Here is a 19,027-nt window from a genome sequence, read left to right on the forward strand (position 1 = left end):
CCATACTTCATACAGTTCATATGAACCGATGCCTTACTTTTTGGCAGCCAGTAACCTGCAGGTGTTCCCTATATAGTGTTTAGCAATTCAATCTACAGTACATATTAAAATTATTAACTTCCAGGGTAAGTGCAAGGATTTAATTTTAATTCTTACAGCTTAAAGATTTTAATGCTGTAGTTCCTAAAATATAGTCCTTTCATTGCTAATAGTGAGACCACTGGACACTAATCACTTGCTAGGCTTTTACAAGATTGTGACTTGTTAAAAAATAAAGCTACTTACTGCTAACGCAGCCTTATTTACAACAACTGATCGATGACATGTACATTTACAGTGCTTTTTAAGTAATTAATATCAATTACAGCAAGTGTTCAGTGTTAGACCTACACACACTACTCTGGAAGTCTGCACTTAATAATGCATATGCCAATAACTGCTGTTCAGTGAACATCAGGTTGCTGTATTTTACCAACTGTATTTTTAAGAAATGGACACAGTGATTAATATTTGCTTAAAAAAAAAAAAGTTAAACAATTATTTCTTAAGGCACAGGAGGACAATTTACACCTGTTAAGGAGTAAAGTTCAGTTCCAGCTTCTTAAATTCAGTGTCAAAATTTACTCAGTGAAACTACATGCTTGCCTGCCCCCCAGAGTTCTCTGCTGACTGGAGTGGACGATAAAATAAAGACATCAGAAACTATTTTCTTCTTCTGTTCTGGTGAAAATATCCAATTTGTGAATTTATTACAAGAAAATCAATGCAACTTTAGAAGTTTTCAAACAGAATTAATGAAGAAACATTTGCTGATATTTCAAATATGATAAAAATTCTGATAATTTTAAATGTATGTAGATGCAGTCAGAATGAAAGTAAATGAAGTACAGAACTTCTGAGTTACCGTAACCATCCACCAATTAACTCCAGCATAAGTACACCAGTCATTCACCCCAAGTACTTAAGAGACAGACAGCAAAACTTCATTTGGAATTTAATATAAGTTTTAATTGTGTTTTTTTTTTTTCTTTTGTCCTGTTGTTACATAGGACAAGATTTCCAGTCTGTAATTGTTTTCACAGAGTTTAAAGCAACTTGGGTAACTAGCACAGCTACAAACTGTAATGTCAGACTAAAGCTACATACTGTTAGAGGTAGACAATTTTAATAAAAGACCTTAGGAGTAAGTAAGACTGCCTCAACTTCATAACAGAGCAGATTGTTATGTGGAAGATATGTTTCAAAAGGATAGGTATGCTTGAAATTTGCTCTCCAGTAAAACTATGGTAAACAGAATCACATAAACACAACATTTAGCACTGATCAATATACAGTGGTACAGTACATATCAGAAAAAAGTGGCTGTTTTTTGGAGGAAATGAAAAGCTACCCATTCTCTCCCCACTGCTTCTTCCCACTAGAGTACTTCTGACCTCTAGACTTGATCTTTTGCAGGGAAAAATGAATTCAGTCCGGTACTGAAGTTACTTCTAAAGACAAATTACAAGAAAATGACTTCAGCCAGCCTCATCCCCTGTACACTGCCCTCTTCCTGACAGTCTTAATGCACAAAACGGGGAGATCTCAGACCCAAAACAACTGCATTGTAAAGCATTTTTTTTTCTCTAGACAATCTCCTATGTATACTATAGGGGGAATGGAGGAACAAAAGCACTTGCATCAATACCATCTCATGAAACAGAAACATGGATAATCCAAAACTTACGTGGGAAAAAAGTCAAATAAAACATTGCAACAATTCATTCCTAGAGTAAGAAATATATTAGAACCATTGACAAGGAAGAAAATTAAGAATTTATTTATTGCAAAACATCCTACTGAGAACCTAGCACTGCTGAGTTTATTGAATGAGTATTAAGAACACTTCCTTTTAAGTTCTAATTGCATAATAAATTGTTTCCAGAATCAGCACTAGAATACTCTATTAGGAAAAACCTTGCTGGATTCTCTTTTAAATGAGTTCAAACAGATGGTTTAATTTCTGAAATGCTTATCTACTGCTGCGAATTCTGTATTTCGTGGCACTTTGTCTCTGACTGACACTGAGGGCTACACTTACACCGCAAAGCCAATCTTGCTCTCTCCAGGAATTCATGCAGGCAGCACAGTATCCCCTGCTATATTACTGTGAGCCTGTGAATCATACTCAAGTATACAAGTCTATCCACAATCTATCATCTTCACTTCCAAAATTTCAGCAAAGAGACTGTATCTTCACAAACTACTGCATCCCACCATCTTAAAGTATGATTCCTTTTATTTATATCATGAGAGTTCGAGTTTTTGACTTGCCTTGGCTGCATTAAGTGAAGAGGAATTCTCTTGGGTTGCTTTTCCAATTGTTGCTTACGCAGTTTATGCTCAAGCGATGCACAGCCAAGTCATGAAAAAATATTGCTAAAAATACATAATAGTTTTAAAAGTTCACAATTCTGTGGAGCCACAATACTAACTGTCCAGGTCCACATGCAATCTGCAGGTTGGACATGACTGATTTATATCAGTCGTACAAATCCAGGCTGTGCCATCATATTAATTGTTTCACAAACCTACTTTCTGAACTATTCAATAAATGAACATCATAGTTGACTATGAGCACAACAGTTGCACAGTTTTTCTCATAGTGAAAAGTAACTATGGAAAATAAAAGTTAATTGTTGAAAAAGATGTGCATGAAACATTAAACAAATTTGCCTTTCAAGAGACAGTGTCATACCCTTTTTTCTTCAAACTATTTTGGCAGTGGATTGAATGTATCCATACCCTAGATAAAAAGTTCAGATATTGAAAACACACATCAAAAGAAAGTTTTCTTTATAAATGTTAGAAAATTTGGATCTTGAAATCAATTAAGGCACAGATTTACATAATTTCTGAATAACAAGAAAAAGTCTCAAGTATTATTTGGCATGAGAATTTCTTATCTTTGGAAAATTTACAACCTGTTATTGTGAACTGCAACCATTTGACTGAGATCAGAACAATGCTCAGTATCTAGGTAGATGCCTGGATAGAAAAAAGAGCCTACACTTTAATATTTGAGTGATATTTGAAGACACGATACTGAACTAATAATAAACCTGCATTTTTTTGTGTGTGTGAAAACATCATCTTCTACTTTTAGTATGTTTCGTGAAATTAACATTTTGACTACAGCAGGCAACAGAACCTAAAATGGAAAACAAATGCAGAAAACAGAATATTCTGGATTCGGGTGATTTTTTGTCTGATTTTTTATTTGTTTGCATATAGAAGACTTCCAGCAGCTAAAAAGTCTGCCAGTAGACAAACAGAAAACTTTATACAACTTGCATTCTAAGTGGATACCACCTGAATCACAGTTTCTCTCTCTCAAATTTTAAGCACAGAATTACTGAATCAACAGTTCTTGGTAAGAACGTTCATTCATTGGTTATTTATTGATGATCTAGAGGTTAATGAAAGTAGAAAAGAGGAGTCACTATACAGTTGCTTATTTCTAATAGTTCTTTCCCTTGTTAAAGAAAAGTTTATCTGTGGATTTTAAAGTTCATTTAAAGATAAATGATTCAGAAAATATATTAAAGAAATAATTACACTGTAGAGGGACCAATATTTATGGGGGATCTGTAAACATTTTCATAGCCAAAAATGAAAAGAAAAGCACTCCAAATTACCATGACAATGAGATTCTGGTTTACTATGTGGGATGCTTCTGGGTATATAAGCTAACTGTTTGAAAATCTATACATTAAGATGAGTTCATTGTTGTTTACATAATTTTACTTGAAGAAACCAGGAACAACAGAGCCCAATTTACCTTTCACATGGGAGAAACAGAAATTCCTCTAACATGTCAATACTGCTGCACCAACGTAAGCAGAAAAAACAAATGCATTTTCTTTTCAGTCATTTAGAACATATGCAAACATAATGCCTATGTATTGATTATATCAGTGTAGAACAAGTTATTCTTGATGCGAAACAAGAAGCAACTTAAGGACATTTTCAATCTAATTCCCAATCTCATGCATTACATGGAATGAGTCAGTTGATTGCAGATATTTGCATATTTAACTGCTTGCATAATCATAAGAAAAGAGTACAAAAGAGCTTCATATAATCAAATACTCATGAAACTGAAGATGACAACTGTAATAATATGATTTTTACTTTCCTTCCACACATCTTAATATGAGATGGATCATAATATCCAGAACCAGATTGAAGTATTCCATAATCACCCAAAAGCACATTCAATCTTTGTTTTCACAGAGCTGCTAGCATGCATGAGAAAACACATATAGAGTGTTCTGGGATAAGGCTATAAAATATACTTTTGTATTTCCCAAAGGAAATTCAGTGTTTTCCACAGATGAGTAAGTTGGTTTTCAAATTATACAACTCATCCTATTCTGATACTGCACTTCAGTATTACAGGTTAATATCCCCACTCCAGTAGCCTGTGTTCTCTCATTGTCCCTCAACAGACATCAGAGGCATGGGAAATGCTACGTGGTTTTTTTAATACATGCCTGTTTTGTTGGTTTTTTTTTTCTTTTTGAAGGTCAGAAGCTAGAGTAGGAATAAGACTCAGAAAAACAACTTGTACACAGGCTTGTCTTGAAGCTGGAAATCGTGCACAAGGAAAAAAATTAAATGTGTCTTTAACATAATTAAGAGGTCAGTAAGCAAATGTAATTCCCAATATAGACAGAACTGTTTTGTTCATATGAAAGACCACAATTTTCTTCCAGTAGCTTGTCAGAGGTAACACACCTCCCTTGCACTTAGCCACAGACAGGAATGAGCTGAGCATAAGGTCTTGGAATGGCTGAAACACAATTTCCACCACCAGAAAAAAAAATGTGGGCCCCAAGTCTAAACAAGATTTAAGAAGTCTTCTAATCTCTAAACAAGATTTAAAAAGAACACGTACTGGTAATCTCCTTATATGGAGTAGTATGACTACTGCTGCAAAAACATAGAATCATAGAAACATGAGGTTGGAAAGGACCTACAAGATCATCTAGCTCAACCATCCTCCTCTCACCATCCCTAACCACTAAGCTACTAAATCATACCTCTTAGCGCCTCTTCTAGATGCTTCTTGAACAGTACTAGGGATGGTGACTCCACCACTTCCCTAGACAGACCATTCCAGCATCTGACCACTCTTTCAGAGAGAAAGTTTTTCCTCGTATTCAACCTAAGTCTTCCCTGGCACAACTTGTGACCATTGCCTCTCATCTTGTCATGAGTTATCTGGGAGAAGAGGCTGACCCCTCCCTCACCACAACCTCCCTTGAGGAAGTTGTAGACTGTGATGAGGTCTCCTCTGAGCCCCCTCTCCTCCAGACTAAATAATCCCAGCTCCTTCAGCTGCTCCTCATAAGGCCTGTGCTCCAGACCTCTCACCAGTTTTGTTGCCCTTCTCTGAACACGCTCCAGGGCCTCAATGTCGTTCTTGTAGTGAGGAGCCCTAAACTGAACACAGCACTTGAGGTGCAGCTACACCAGAGCTGAGTACAGGGGGATGACCACCTCCATGGTCCTGCTGGCTACACTATTTCTAATGCAGGCCAGGATGCCATTGACCTTCTTGGCCAACTGGGCTCACTGTCGGCTCATGTTCAGCCAAGCACCAACCAACCCACGTCCTTTCCCTCTATACATTTTTCAATCCATTCTGCCCCAAGCTTGTAGCACTGCATGGGGCTATTGTGGCCAAAGTGCAGGACCCGGCACTTGGCCTTACTGAACCTCATCCCATTAACCTCAGCCCAGCAATCCAGCCTATCCAGATCCCTTAGAAGGGCCTCCCTACCCTTAGGCAGATCAAAAAATCCTCCCAACTTGGTGTCATCTGCAAACTTACTGAGGGTACACTCAATCCCCTCATCTAAGTCATCAATAAAGATATAAAAACAAGATGGGCCCCAATACTGACCCTTGGGGGACATCACTTATAAGGGGACACCAGCTGGACTTAACTCCACTAACCACTACTCACTGGGCATGGCCCTCAAGCCAGTTCCTTACCCAAAGGAGGGTATACCTGTCCAGGCCACAAAACACTGAACTATTTCTAGCCAAAATGAAGGACAGATTGTATCAAGTAATTATTAATTATCTAGAATTCACCCCTTCTGCACAACCTTTAGGCTAGGTCAGCCTTTCCAGTGAAAGGTTGATATAACCCAATGGTAGGTTGATATATATCGTAGCTATTCTGATATCAAACCTTAGAGCCTGTCCTTTAATGTCTGTCAAAGGAGACAATCCAAATGATTGCCAGCAACCAGAAAATTGCGTCCTCTTTTCTGTCAGGGTGTTTCAATGTCTCTTTTTCCTGTGGACCTAATCCATGCCTAAGCTACTTACCCCTATATCTGTCTGAAGTCAAAACACTAGCAGCATGCCATCTGGAAATACAGTTCACATCTGTCATACTCATCTTCTCATTAGGAAGCCATGGTATACTTTTCTTTGCCCTAAAAGTTTTGTATGCCCTATAACAATTGATACAATCTTCAGAAAGTAATAGAGCAATAAGAGAGAAGTTTTCTTATTCCTCATACCTTCAATAATAAAAAAGAGACTTTTTCAGCAGGTCAAGAGTGCTGCTGGACTGAAAGGAATCCACAGCCACTTATGTCATTGAGGCAGACATTTTGTATGCTTGAGAGGAAGGTTTACACAGTGTGAGGCATAGCAGCAACTACTGCTGCTAGGGAGATGCTGGAAGCAGCTCAGAGGTCAGGCAGGCAACCAGCAGAAACTACAGCTGTTCCACATGGCTCACTTTTGTACTTTTTGTAAAAGCAGACACAAGTCAGTACCTAACACTACCTAAAAATAGGACTCTGTGGTTATTCCATGGCATCAACATTGTCATGTTGTCATAACTTTGAATAAGAAAGTAAACTGATAGAAGAAAATTTTAGAAAGAGGATTCTTAACTGGAAATTTCATGAACCTTGTGAATAACCAGCACTGAATTCAGTTCTGGATTCTTCAGCATAAGAAAAATGGACACATTGGAGCAGGTCCAGGAAAGGATTATGAGGAAGATCAGAAGGCTGGAGTACCACTCCTCTAAAGAAAGGCTGAGGGTGCTGGAATTGTTTAGCCTGGAGAGGGGAAGGCTCCAGGGAGACCGTATAACATCTTTCAAGTACCTAAAGGAGGACTACAGGAAAGATGGGAAAGGATTCTTTATCAGAGATGCAATGTTAAGACAAGAGGTAATGGTTTTAAAATAACAGAGAGTAGATTTGGATGAGACTTTGGGAAGAAATTCCTTACTATAAGATTGGTAAGACACTGGAATAGGTTGTCCAGGAAAGCTGTGAATGCCCCACCCCTGGAATTTTTCAAGTGCAGGTTGAATGGAGCTTCAAGCAACCTGATCTGGTGGGAGCTGTCCCTGTCTACAGCAGAGGGGTTGGAACTAGGTGATTTTTGAAGTCCCTTTCAACCTAAGTCATTCTGCATTTCTATGCTTTAAAGGTAATATACATGGCATAGAAATTAAATATGCATGGTTTCTGTAGATGACTGTGTCAACTCTGTACTCCTGAGTACTTTGGGCAAGACACTCCAGCTAGGTATGGATAACAGAGACTGGTAGATCTTCTCGAAAGAGCTGCAGGACTAACAGATACATCACTGGAGAGGGATTTGCAGTATCTGTGGATAAGTACGAGAAGATAAGATCTTGTGAAGTGTGGAACTGCGCTAGTTTTTCCTCAATTCAGGGTCAGCTGCAGACTGCTCAAGAATCACTACTAAACAATCCATCTACCATCAGCAGCAGAATTAAAATAGCAGGAGTTCTTACAGGCTTTATGAAAATCCTTCTCAGTGAAAACAGGATATACCTTTAATTATGTACTAAGGCCATCTCTTTCACATTTACTCAAGCTAAATGAGCAAATAACTAAACATTTAGCAGAAAGTCACATAGGGAAATCTGGCATTGAATCATCTAAGGAAACGATCATGATAAAGCAGAATTTGGTCACATATGTTTCAATGTAAATTCCAACATCTACTTTTATTTTTTAAAGATGTATATACTGTAGGAAGCATTTTCATAAGGTCTTACCATGAATATAAAGTCTATATACTATAAGAAAGCACCAAAAGCATTTTATCTAGAAGAAATTTTAAAAAATATACTCAATTATCTGAAAATCACTAGTGTTCTTCTTTCAACTGTTGGACAGCTTACTGTAAGCCTGGAGACTTTGACACAAAATCTGTATTCTTGTGCTAGAGTAAAACCAAAAGAAGCACTTGCAGAAACTGCTTTTTCATATTATACTGTGTTAACTGATTACATAAACCCTTCAAGTCAAGAAATAGTTTAGTCCTCTACACCATGATTAAACCATCTAGTGGAAATTATATTTATTTGGCTTATAAGTACATTTCTCCTTTCCCCTTCATTCTATGTGTGTGTCTTTATATATGTTGTTACAGTAAGACATTTAATCAAGCCCTTTTGAAGTGGTAGAGTGGAAACAGCTGTTTCTGACAATGTGTCGATGATATGGGGCTTAAAGCTGTCATGAGCTCCAGATTGCAAGCAGCACTAATATGTGGTTGGGATGGCAGTGACTTGCAGGTCACGGCAACTCCTTGAGGAATGCTTCTAAGCCAATCAGCTCAAGGTGGTGGCTCAAAGTCTTAAGGCTCTACTGAGCTCTCTTTCATTTAATGCTCTTGAGGTCACACTTCAAAGTGCTCTTTTTTTTCTAAAGAGCCATTGGCCATATGTGGGAGTTCTAGAGCAGCTTTTTAAAGATCGGTTGCTTCAAGTTCAGACTTAAAAAATTAGAAATGCAGTTCCATTACACAACTGATGTCTTAAAAGTTCAATAAAACCTGAAGCTTACATCAATATCTCACATTCTTGTGAAGAATGATAGTTTAAAAACGGTTCCTGGATGATTGATTTTTTCACAGCAAAGTGAGCTTAAGGCTCACATTTCAGAGTGCCTAACAACTCATTAAAACAATTTTCTGGTATTCGAACATTACAAGACATAGGGCATCTAGAAACCATCTTTGAATATAGACTTTCCTCAACAATATTGCCACTCAGAATAATTATTGCAGAAATCCCTGCCTGTCCAAGAAGCCTGCACTTCCATTTCTTCATGCAATTGTATTTGTTGAAATTAGCCTAATGTGATTAACATCCATCCAAGCCAACATTGCTGGAATGAACACATATGCACGAATCACTAAGAAGGCTCTAAAATGATTTTGTTTTGACAGTAGTAAACATGCACAGAGAGCATGCATTTTTCAGGAAATATTTAAAAAGATCCAGGGATAGGGAAAATAATCTCTCCAGGTTACCTATAGAGTTGAAGGAAGAAAAGAGAGTCCTGTAAGAAATTATTCATAGCAAATAAAAGTAGACTTCTCTGAACAGCTTCCTAGATTCCTCTCTCCTCTTTGGCTCTCCAGGGGAAAGTCAACTCTGTGAAGTCTACTTGGAAATAAATAAACGATCTTGAAATGTTTGCCTTTTCAGTGAAGTTCAAGAAAAACAATTCCCATCTTCACAGAAGTACTATATTCTATGGAAAGAATTGCTCTTCTAAAATTTGACTGGATGCTTTCAAAGAGGATAAATACTTATCTAATGTAAATACAGCCAATCATGATAATTTTTGAGAGAACAGTTAGATCCAGAATAACTGTAGTCAGATTTGCATTTTCTTTTATAGTCAAGCTTCATTTCAGGTGCTGCTGCTGCTGTTATACTGCAGTGTTATAATTCTTTCATACTCTGCAGAATGGAGTAACCAAAAGTAAAGATGTTCAAGTGAAAATATATATAATAATAACTCATCTGTGCTGTTTTCAATAGTTCCTTTACTGTGAATAGCCTTTTATCAAATAGTTTATTCATTTGTAATACAGTTTTTCAGTATCTTTAAATCTTATCAGAATTAATTCAGTGGTGAATGAATCACCACCAACACGACAAAAAAATAATTTATCTTTGCTTTCTTAAAAGCAATGGCTTGCACATTCCAGACAAGTTTAATTTCTCCTTTAACTAAAGCATGTTATTTTTTTAGGATGTTTTTAGCCTCCTTAATCACAATTTCTACAAAAACTGATTGACTGAATGAGAAAGTGATCTAGACACATATGCATATTAATTGATCACTGTTGCACTCCAGCCTTGAGACAATGAAATAGAGGAAAGTTTGCTGAGGAGACAAATGCAAGAATGGTGATTCTGCTGTCAATAAATAAATAATTAAAAATGAAATGGCCAACTAACTAGTTCTGAAAGTCACAACTTGGGAAATTATTTATTGGTACCCTTTGCAGTGACTTCTATTTTTTTTTTCTAGGTTGCAGTTAGTCCAGCAATTTCTGAAAATCTACATCAGTTCAGTGTTACTCAGGTTCTGAAATGTGTCTTTTACAATAAAATAAGGACCAGACTGAGGTCAGTATCACATGGTAGTCTCTGTACTTTGCCACGCTGCAGCTTCATTTCCTGTATGTGTGCATTTTAGTCCCCAAAGCTATTGTGGGTGTTTTGAAGTTGAAGCATCTGGGATGTGCTGGGCCCTCACTGTTACAATTAAAAGAGACACAGCCTCAAATTTAGAATGCTGACACTAAATTTGTTTCATGAACTCTCGGATGAGAATCTGCATTCCCTTAGTAGCAGTAAAATACTAAAGAGTTTGTAGCACCTCTTCCTGCTACTGAGGATATTTCACAGCAGAGATATTAGTGATATTAAACATTACAAAATATGCAATATTTGCAAATAAACTGATACAAGAAATTGTAAATCTGAGTATTCTTTCAGGCTGCAATAGTTGGTTATCTCTCAGGAGCTAGGCATTGGTCTAATTCTAAGGAATAGCTGATAATTTAGGTGTCTTGGTACAGCGAATAACAAAGAATTTGTAACAGAGAAATGGATCTTCAACTTAAGATTCAACTTAGGACCTGGTAGAAGGTTACTTCTGTCTTTTAGCCCTGAAATTCTTTAGTTTTAATCCTGTGTAATTTTTTTTGCCTTTTTTTTTTTTACTGAAAGTTTTAACACATTTTCAAATTGAGCACTCTACACTTCTACAAGAATGTGTTCTACATTTCATTTATTACATACAGAAAAAAGTTTTAAAAAATAAATCTGCCTCTTTTATATCCATTAGTGGTGCTTTTTCACAACACCTGATGGTAACTGAAACAGTATATAAAAATGAAGTGGTAAAATGAAAATATTTTATTCCTTTAGTTCCTTATACAATAAAAATGGTAATGAGCTTTTCTTTTTGTTTTCTAAAAAAGAACTTTTACATACTCTTAAATATTTCCCCTTCAGTTAATAAACATTTATTTGCTTTGGTACTTCAACTTTAGAAGTAACTCTCTCTGAAGTAAAATCATTAAGTTTGTTGTGCAACAATGCTTGCCAGAACTTCAAGAAAGAGGAAAAGTCTTAAATGTATTACTTAAAATGCCTTAAATAATCACAAAATAGCCTTTCATTTTCTTTTTATTAGAGAAAATATATGAAATTAGGAGAGCTTTCCAAACTCGACACATTTAAAAGTAGACAAATAAAGCTAAATCTGTAAATCTTTTAAAAATGTCAGCGAAGTATGACCTGTAGTTAGAATACTGTGCTGAGATTAAATGAGAGTGTGGTGATTGTTCTAAAACATGAACAGTTTTATCTGACTACCCTATAATTAACCACTAAAAAAACATGTATGATGCAGGCCAAGAGATCAAACACCAGCAAGAATTACTCCTCAGCACAAACAGTTCAGCATTACAGCACATTCATCAGTTTAAGGGTATCATTAAAAAAGTACTTACATTAGGTCTTAATCCTGCTGCCATTTCATAATATTTCTCAGCTTCTTCATTAAGACTGGCTTGTCTATCAGGACAGAAAAAAAAATAACAGAATTACAACTCTTTCTCCATATACAAAAGCACACATAAAAAGATACTGCAACAATTTCCCACTACATAAGGCTATTACCTTAAAAAACTGATAAAATGTGAGTTTTTAAGATTGTATTTCAGAATATCCATTGCAAACATTTTTTGTGCCTCTCAGCCCTGAAAAGGTATTAGTACACATTTAGGAATACTGCAGAAAGCCAAAAATTCATCTGAATATCAGTCTTCATCAGAGGAATATTTAGCTCATTTTTGTAGCCACACTTTAACAGTAAATTATTAAGCAATAAGTTATAAATTGGTGCAGTTTATTTCTTTGTGCACTGTTACCCAATTAAAAGAAAGAAAGTATAAAATATTATGATTTCTCAAAAACAGCTTTCCATTAATCAGGGAAATTATTTATAGGAGTCCTCATTTTGGCAACTACTCATACCAGACCAAGAGGGCTTTTTAAACTAGAAACACATAACACATGGGAATGAATATTGTGGTTCCTGAAGCACTATCAGCTCACCCCTGTTCTTCCTTCCATACAGACAATATCTATGTTCTCCTAGTAGTTAAATTATTAAATCTTCATTCTCCAACTTTTCAGTTTAATGCATTCAAATGAAAATACAGCACGTTGCCACAGAAACCTGTTAGTTTTTTTTTTTTGTTGTTTTTCCAACAGACACTTTTAATCTCTTTTCTCAAACTTCTTCCTTCTTCATTTGTCTCTAGCTTCTTAATTTCCCTTCAAATAATCACTGTAGTCACAGGCCCAATGAATGTCACTTGATCACATACATGTCTTAAGGCTGATGAATATTTAGAAACATCCAGCCAGGCAAGCTAAGTATCTTCTGCTATTGTTCTATCACAACACTGAAGCCATGGGGAGGAAAAAAAAAGAGAAAAAGAAAAAAATATATATATGTACATATAACTTTTGCATGAGAAGTTACCTGTCTTAGGGAAGGAAATCTTCAGGGTATTTGTGGAAGTTACAGGATTACAAATGCATTTCCATGATACAAGTGAAAAAACAGAAAACGAATAAAATACTAAGGTTGATTGTTCTTCTTTTTTTTTTCCCCATTTTTCTTCATCTTCCAAGAACACTTCAAAGAGTATCAGTCAATAGAGCACTCACACCTGGACATTTTGCCTTGTTTGTTACACTGAGGTTTTACATGCTTCAGTGATCACACTGTGTTCTGATTTTACATTCCCATCCACCCAAATTTTAAACATAGTTACGTTACACATGATAGGCAACTAATTCCAATCAACACATCTTGACAGAAAGTGATTGGTCCTGTGAGGAAAAAGGGAGGACGGATAAGCCCTTTGAAGTTTCTCACATAATTCACATGCAAGCTGAAACCACTTTCTGACAATCGGCCGAGTAGAACCCAGTTGATACCTGTGGACTGTATTAAATTACGTTACGTATGCATCATCAACACAGTGGCTGTCATGGTTAGAAACAGCTGAATGTCTAAAAATATTCATTTAACATGCTTCTGAATCACTCCTGCTGGGCACATAGAGAGCACTTGAAACTACTGAAAAGAAAAATAATCCTCATACTTTCAAATTTCAGTACTTGCTATAAAGCACATAAATTGACATTTTTCACACAGCTTTTTTTTCTGTTTGCACAGAACTGTCAGGAAACAAAGTGCTTCTGAAGGTGGCAAAAATCTGTACAATGAGCAAGGTGCCTCATCCAGGGGTGGATACAGACGGTACAATTCTGCACAGAAAAGTGTTGTCAGCATGTAAATGTAGAACAAATTAAAATCCTGTCACCTTTTAGCCCAATTAAAACACATGGCTTGCTTTCCTTCCATGTGCACATCATGAAATATGGATCATTAACTTCCAAGTTGAAATCAGTTTGAATTTATAATTCACTATTAAAAATGGTTTATATAAATGAATTTAGATTACACTGATCTGGTCAGGAAGATGCCAGCTCTGTTACTGGAGTAACAGCTCCTTTAGAGCTCAGATACAGAAAAATTCAGGCTCATATTTTCACTGGAAATCTACACTAGATATTCTTTACATTATGCCCTGGGATGGCTATCCTTTGAGAAAAAAAAAAGGGACAGAGGTAGGAAATTGCAGTAACCCTATGCCCCTGTGCAGTTAAGGCCTTAGATCAATGTCAAACAATGGAAGGAAACTACTAAAGGAAACATAGTTCACACTAGAGAAAAATATTAGACAAAATGTTAATAATAAAGGAGAAATTTAGGAAAGGAAGCTAAAAGAAGTTGGGAAGACAATGCCCTTCTCATACTTATGAGTTATACTTCAACCTTAATCCCAAATCTTTTCATGGGGACTGGCACTGAAAATGCATCTGATTTCCCCAATTGATGCTTAGCATTCAATCTTCTTTCAAGGAAAAATTGTCTCAACTTTTTATTCTCTCATCTTTATTAACCTGAGCCTCCAAATCTAGCAGTTTCTGTGTTAGGTTCCAGATGACTGCCTGTGATGGCTTATGAACCTGGTTCTATTCAACTTACATTAATTTTAAATATTTTTGTATACTACTGGACAAAATATGCTTTAAGAGAGAAGCTCTATCAATGTTGACTGGTTTAGATAGATAAATACGCAAATGGAAAGGGCTGTTTTTAACCTGCCAATTGCTTGACATAAATCTTCAGAATGTTAACGTTTCAAAGTGATATCTTGGACATCAGTCCATTTAAGAAAAATAACATTTCTTCAGAGAGGTTGCTATTTCATAATACAGATGTTTAATAATTAACATTCATCATGAACTTTTTGCGTAAAACAGATTTTACAGACAAATACTATGTATGTTAAAAGTTATCAGACTGCTAAAAACAAATTGATTACATTCATTCCACATCTCACTCCTCTTACAGATGACTTGATTCATCTGGCATTGCATTATCACGATCCTACAGAAATCACCTAGACAAAAAATGAATAACATTGTATGTGTAATTAGAAAAAGAGAGATCCTTTAATAATGTAAATCTGACTTCAGCTTCAGATTTGGACACATAGACAGCAATGAACAGAGTTGGCATACCTGACAGAAGCAGCTAGAGTCTTTCTTGTGATGTCAAAACTTAGAGCAGGCTATCTACAAATACCTCTATAGTATTTGGACGCAGTTATTAATTCTGTCACAAATTTAAGAAAACATCAGTATATCCCTACTCAAAATCTGGTAATTACTGGAGTACAGAATAAATCAAAATTTAGGGAATGCTGTGATCATCCTCCATCCACAGCAGCTGTAACTCAAATTATAAAGAATTTAACTGCAATTCTAAAAAAACATCTACGTGTTTCTGAATCTTGTGTTGCCCTTTGGAGTAAAATAGTGGAAACAGGATTCTGACAAGAAGGAAAAATTATAACCTTCCTAACTAAAAAATGTAGCAGTGGATAGAATATTTGGACAATTAAAAAAAAAAAAAAAGGATTTATTAATAAATTCTGAGTTGCTGTTACCTTCCCAGCCATTCATGGCACCATGCATCACTCACATCAATATCAATTTCTGTCTCTTAATCCATAATATATTTTAAAAGATATCACTTTTTCTCCCTTAGGGTAGTTCACTTCCATGCCTACTGAACTTCTGTAATACATTTTCTACCTCACAGACATGCAGTCCATTCAGAATTATTAGTCACTTACTAGTCTGTATAGCTGTCTGAGGTACCTCAATAGCAGTTAGTTGCCTACATGAAACTGTTATATTTAATAACTTCAGCTTTTCCTTATGACTCTCTTTAGTATTCATCAGTACTGTAGTTTCTAGCTTTCTCACTCCATGCTAACCTGAGTATTCATTTATCTTCTTACTCATTTGTATTTTGGTACTGCTTTCTAATTGGAATCACCTCATCTGTCCTTCATTTTAAGTATTCTGAAAACCAATTTCTTCTGAAGTCCAGCAGACTCATAATGGAATTGTATTTGCCTTGTCCAAATGTAGTTGCTTGGACCCAATGGACAATGAGACAATCATTTCTTTGTCTAATTGCTATTATGTAAGTAATATAGTGAATAAATTGCGAAGTATAGCAGTGAAGCAAGATGAACATTAAAGATGAGTCAGATCATAATGCCTGTGGTTTTAAGGAAATACTCGCAGCACTCAATTTGACTTTGCCACGCTGAATCTTGCTATATCATCCAGACCAGCTGAAACTGCAAGACCATATTAGGAGGACATTACAGTGTTCCACAAAGAAAGCAGTATATTTAAATGGAAAATTAAACCAACGAGATATCCCATAGGGGCAAAAATGGGATTCTAGACAAGCTAAACCATCAGGGCTATTTTTCATGGTGGTGGTGGTTTTTTTAAGGTTTTGGTTTCATGATTGTTTTGTTGTTGCCCTTTTCAGGTTTTTAATTCTGCTTAAATATTTAAAATAGAGAATGCTGTTCAGAATCCCTGTGCAAAATATAGGTTGAAACCTAAAAGTATACAGACCCAACAAGATCAAATAGGGTAACAACACTGATGTACAGTACAGCAGAATAGCTCTTACTCCAGAAGTGAAATGATACCCATATTGTGTTTCAGTCAGTGATGACAGAGAAAGCGAGACATGCATTAAATGTATTCCTAAATAGGAATTTATGCCAACACATTTTAAAACACATACAAAAAAAATCACACCATTTTATACCACTGAACCATCTGCCACAATGCACTTATCAAAATCAGTTGGAGTCTGGCTCTCTATATCCTTCTCGGTTCAACTTTCAGGCCTAACTTACTATGCTGTTCTCTGCGAATTAATTTCACTAACCTACATGTTTCAAATTCATTAATTCTACACTGAGGAGATATTTTTTAAAAAGTAGCTCAGAATCCTGTTGCAGGTCAAACTGTTGTTTATCAACGAACCATTTGCCTTGGTTTCTTTCTAATCTGCAAGCAGTAATTGCTATTTCTCAAAGGGCATTTTAGAGCTTATTTCAAAATCCTGGTACAGAAACGTCTTTCTGAAACACAGGTCACTTGACTGAAGCTGACTCTACCTCTGTTTTAATCTCATTTTCTTCTTCTTTTGTTTTCTATCTTCAGTGGTAAAACTAGAAACAGCCAAGAGACAGATCTTCATTAGAGAAATAACCTAAATAAATGTTTTGTGCTAATGAAATATATTTTTTATTTCATTTTTCACACCTTTTCTAAGCATAGATATAATCTAAATGAAATTAAGTATCCTCACACCTGTCAAGCAGACAATAGATAATTGTTATCCTAGAAATATGTATGGAGAATACCTACTAGAGTAATGTGAGATTAATGATAATGTTCAGGCAGAAGCTTAATGTTACTGAATATCCAGGTCTGCCAGCTTTAAGAGGGAAAAAAGTCATTTAAAAGGAAACAAAAACGTCTAACATTTTATTAATTTCAGAAAGAGAACATAATTGAATATCTGACTATATATGAAATCACATATACTGGTAATATTAATTCTTCTTGCATAGCTTCAAGTCAGCATTAGCTTGAGGATATTTAGATTTCTAATCATCATAGCGTTCCCTGTTGATATTAACAAAAAATGTGACATTTTCAGTATTCTCTAGTTACATCCAGACCAGGTTCAATCTATTATTTGCAGTTGCTATACAACCTAAAAACTTTAAAAGATCAGAGGAAAGGAAAGACAGCAGAATGTTCTTCACAAAATAAACCAACTGTTCTTATACATAAGCAAAAAGAATGATCCTCTTGAGAATAACTGAAATTTTAAAAGTAATATATTACAAACACACAGGAAAGTAGAAATATATAGTACGAAGTCTTGAAACAGTTTCATTTTAATTCTTTTTATCAGCAACACTGAATTATTTGCTACAGTTGCTGGACTTCAAAAAACAAACAAACTGCATGTCACCAAAGACTGTAAATTTTTTTTCCTCCAAAACAGAAGAGGAAAATTGAGTAAGACAAATGTAAACACACTAACCTGAGCATATGGGCAGCATTGAAAACAACATCAAATTCTGTATTATCAAGTTCAGCTGCCTTCTTTGCCATCTCAGCAGCTTCGATCAGACGGGATTCTTCTAGTAGGAACTGACCTGCAATGGAGAACATGAGCTTGATGTCATAAAAACCAACTGATCTATGACACTTCAGATAGTGCAGATGTGACAAAGAAATGTTTTAAAAAGTGGATGTTCCACACTCAATGTTTGGTCATTTGCTAATTTGCTTCGCATTATAACAGGTAAGATCTTTCACATTTCCTACATAACCCTTATCTGTTCTGTAAAAAAACCCTAGAAAGTAGCTAAAATCACATAAATGAATTTTACAATGGCTCTGTCTTAATCATTAGATCAAGTAAAAACCAAAAAGAATAATGCACTATTAACTACATTTTAAGCAAGGCGCAGTAGTTTTAAAAGAAAAGCACGTATCAACTAATAAAACTCCATAAAAATGAGTTTTCCTCTGAAGAAGAAAATACTTTGGAAGGTACTCCAGACACCATAATTCTGCTCCTTTTAATGATTTTTTCACACAAAATTTCTAAAATGTTTTATTTTGGATCAAGGACATTTCATAGGGTTCCAGCTGTCTAGACTTTGTGTCTAAATAACATACATGGAAAATGTATCTTCAAGTATGGTGATTACACATTCCAGCATCCCATCCTTCCTTATTCTATCTTACTGTTGTAAAATAAGATTACTCAACCAGAAGTCTGCTAGGCCATTGCTTGCCACAAGGCTCTTCAGGGGCAGCAGCCCATGAACAAATGGTTTCCTCTCATAGTGAGGGATTTTGGTTCTCGCTTGTCTCCTTTCCTCACACATTCCCTATTCTTTATATGCTTGTTTTATGTATATGCAGAAAATCCACATAACCAAAGCCAGCAAGGTCTGCAGAGGTCACAGTGAATCCGGAGACGTTTGGTACAATGAACGCATTTGCAGAAGGAATTATCACAATACCAAAAGTGATGAAAGACAGCTTTCATAGCTTTTGGCTTTTTCTCCATGGATACATTTCAACTTGGCAAGAGATTCTTTATTC

General features: G+C 35.7%; 1 protein-coding gene across 1 annotated transcript in view; it reads right to left on the reverse strand.

Annotated features, from left to right (window-relative positions):
* The window catches only part of TMTC2 (transmembrane O-mannosyltransferase targeting cadherins 2), a 239,671-nt gene that overhangs the window by 10,964 nt on the left and 209,680 nt on the right, over positions 1 to 19,027 (reverse strand). Inside the window, exons 10-11 of the mRNA XM_065743218.1 lie at positions 17,952 to 18,066; positions 11,878 to 11,941 (exon numbers count right to left, since the gene is read on the reverse strand). Coding sequence (XP_065599290.1) covers positions 11,878 to 11,941; positions 17,952 to 18,066 — 179 coding nt within the window. The remainder of the gene's footprint in view (positions 1 to 11,877; positions 11,942 to 17,951; positions 18,067 to 19,027) is intronic.

Source organism: Cyrtonyx montezumae, unplaced genomic scaffold, assembly GCF_038088225.1.
Source record: "Cyrtonyx montezumae isolate F1298 unplaced genomic scaffold, pur_monq_1.0 scaffold_3, whole genome shotgun sequence".
Lineage (NCBI taxonomy): Eukaryota > Metazoa > Chordata > Aves > Galliformes > Odontophoridae > Cyrtonyx > Cyrtonyx montezumae.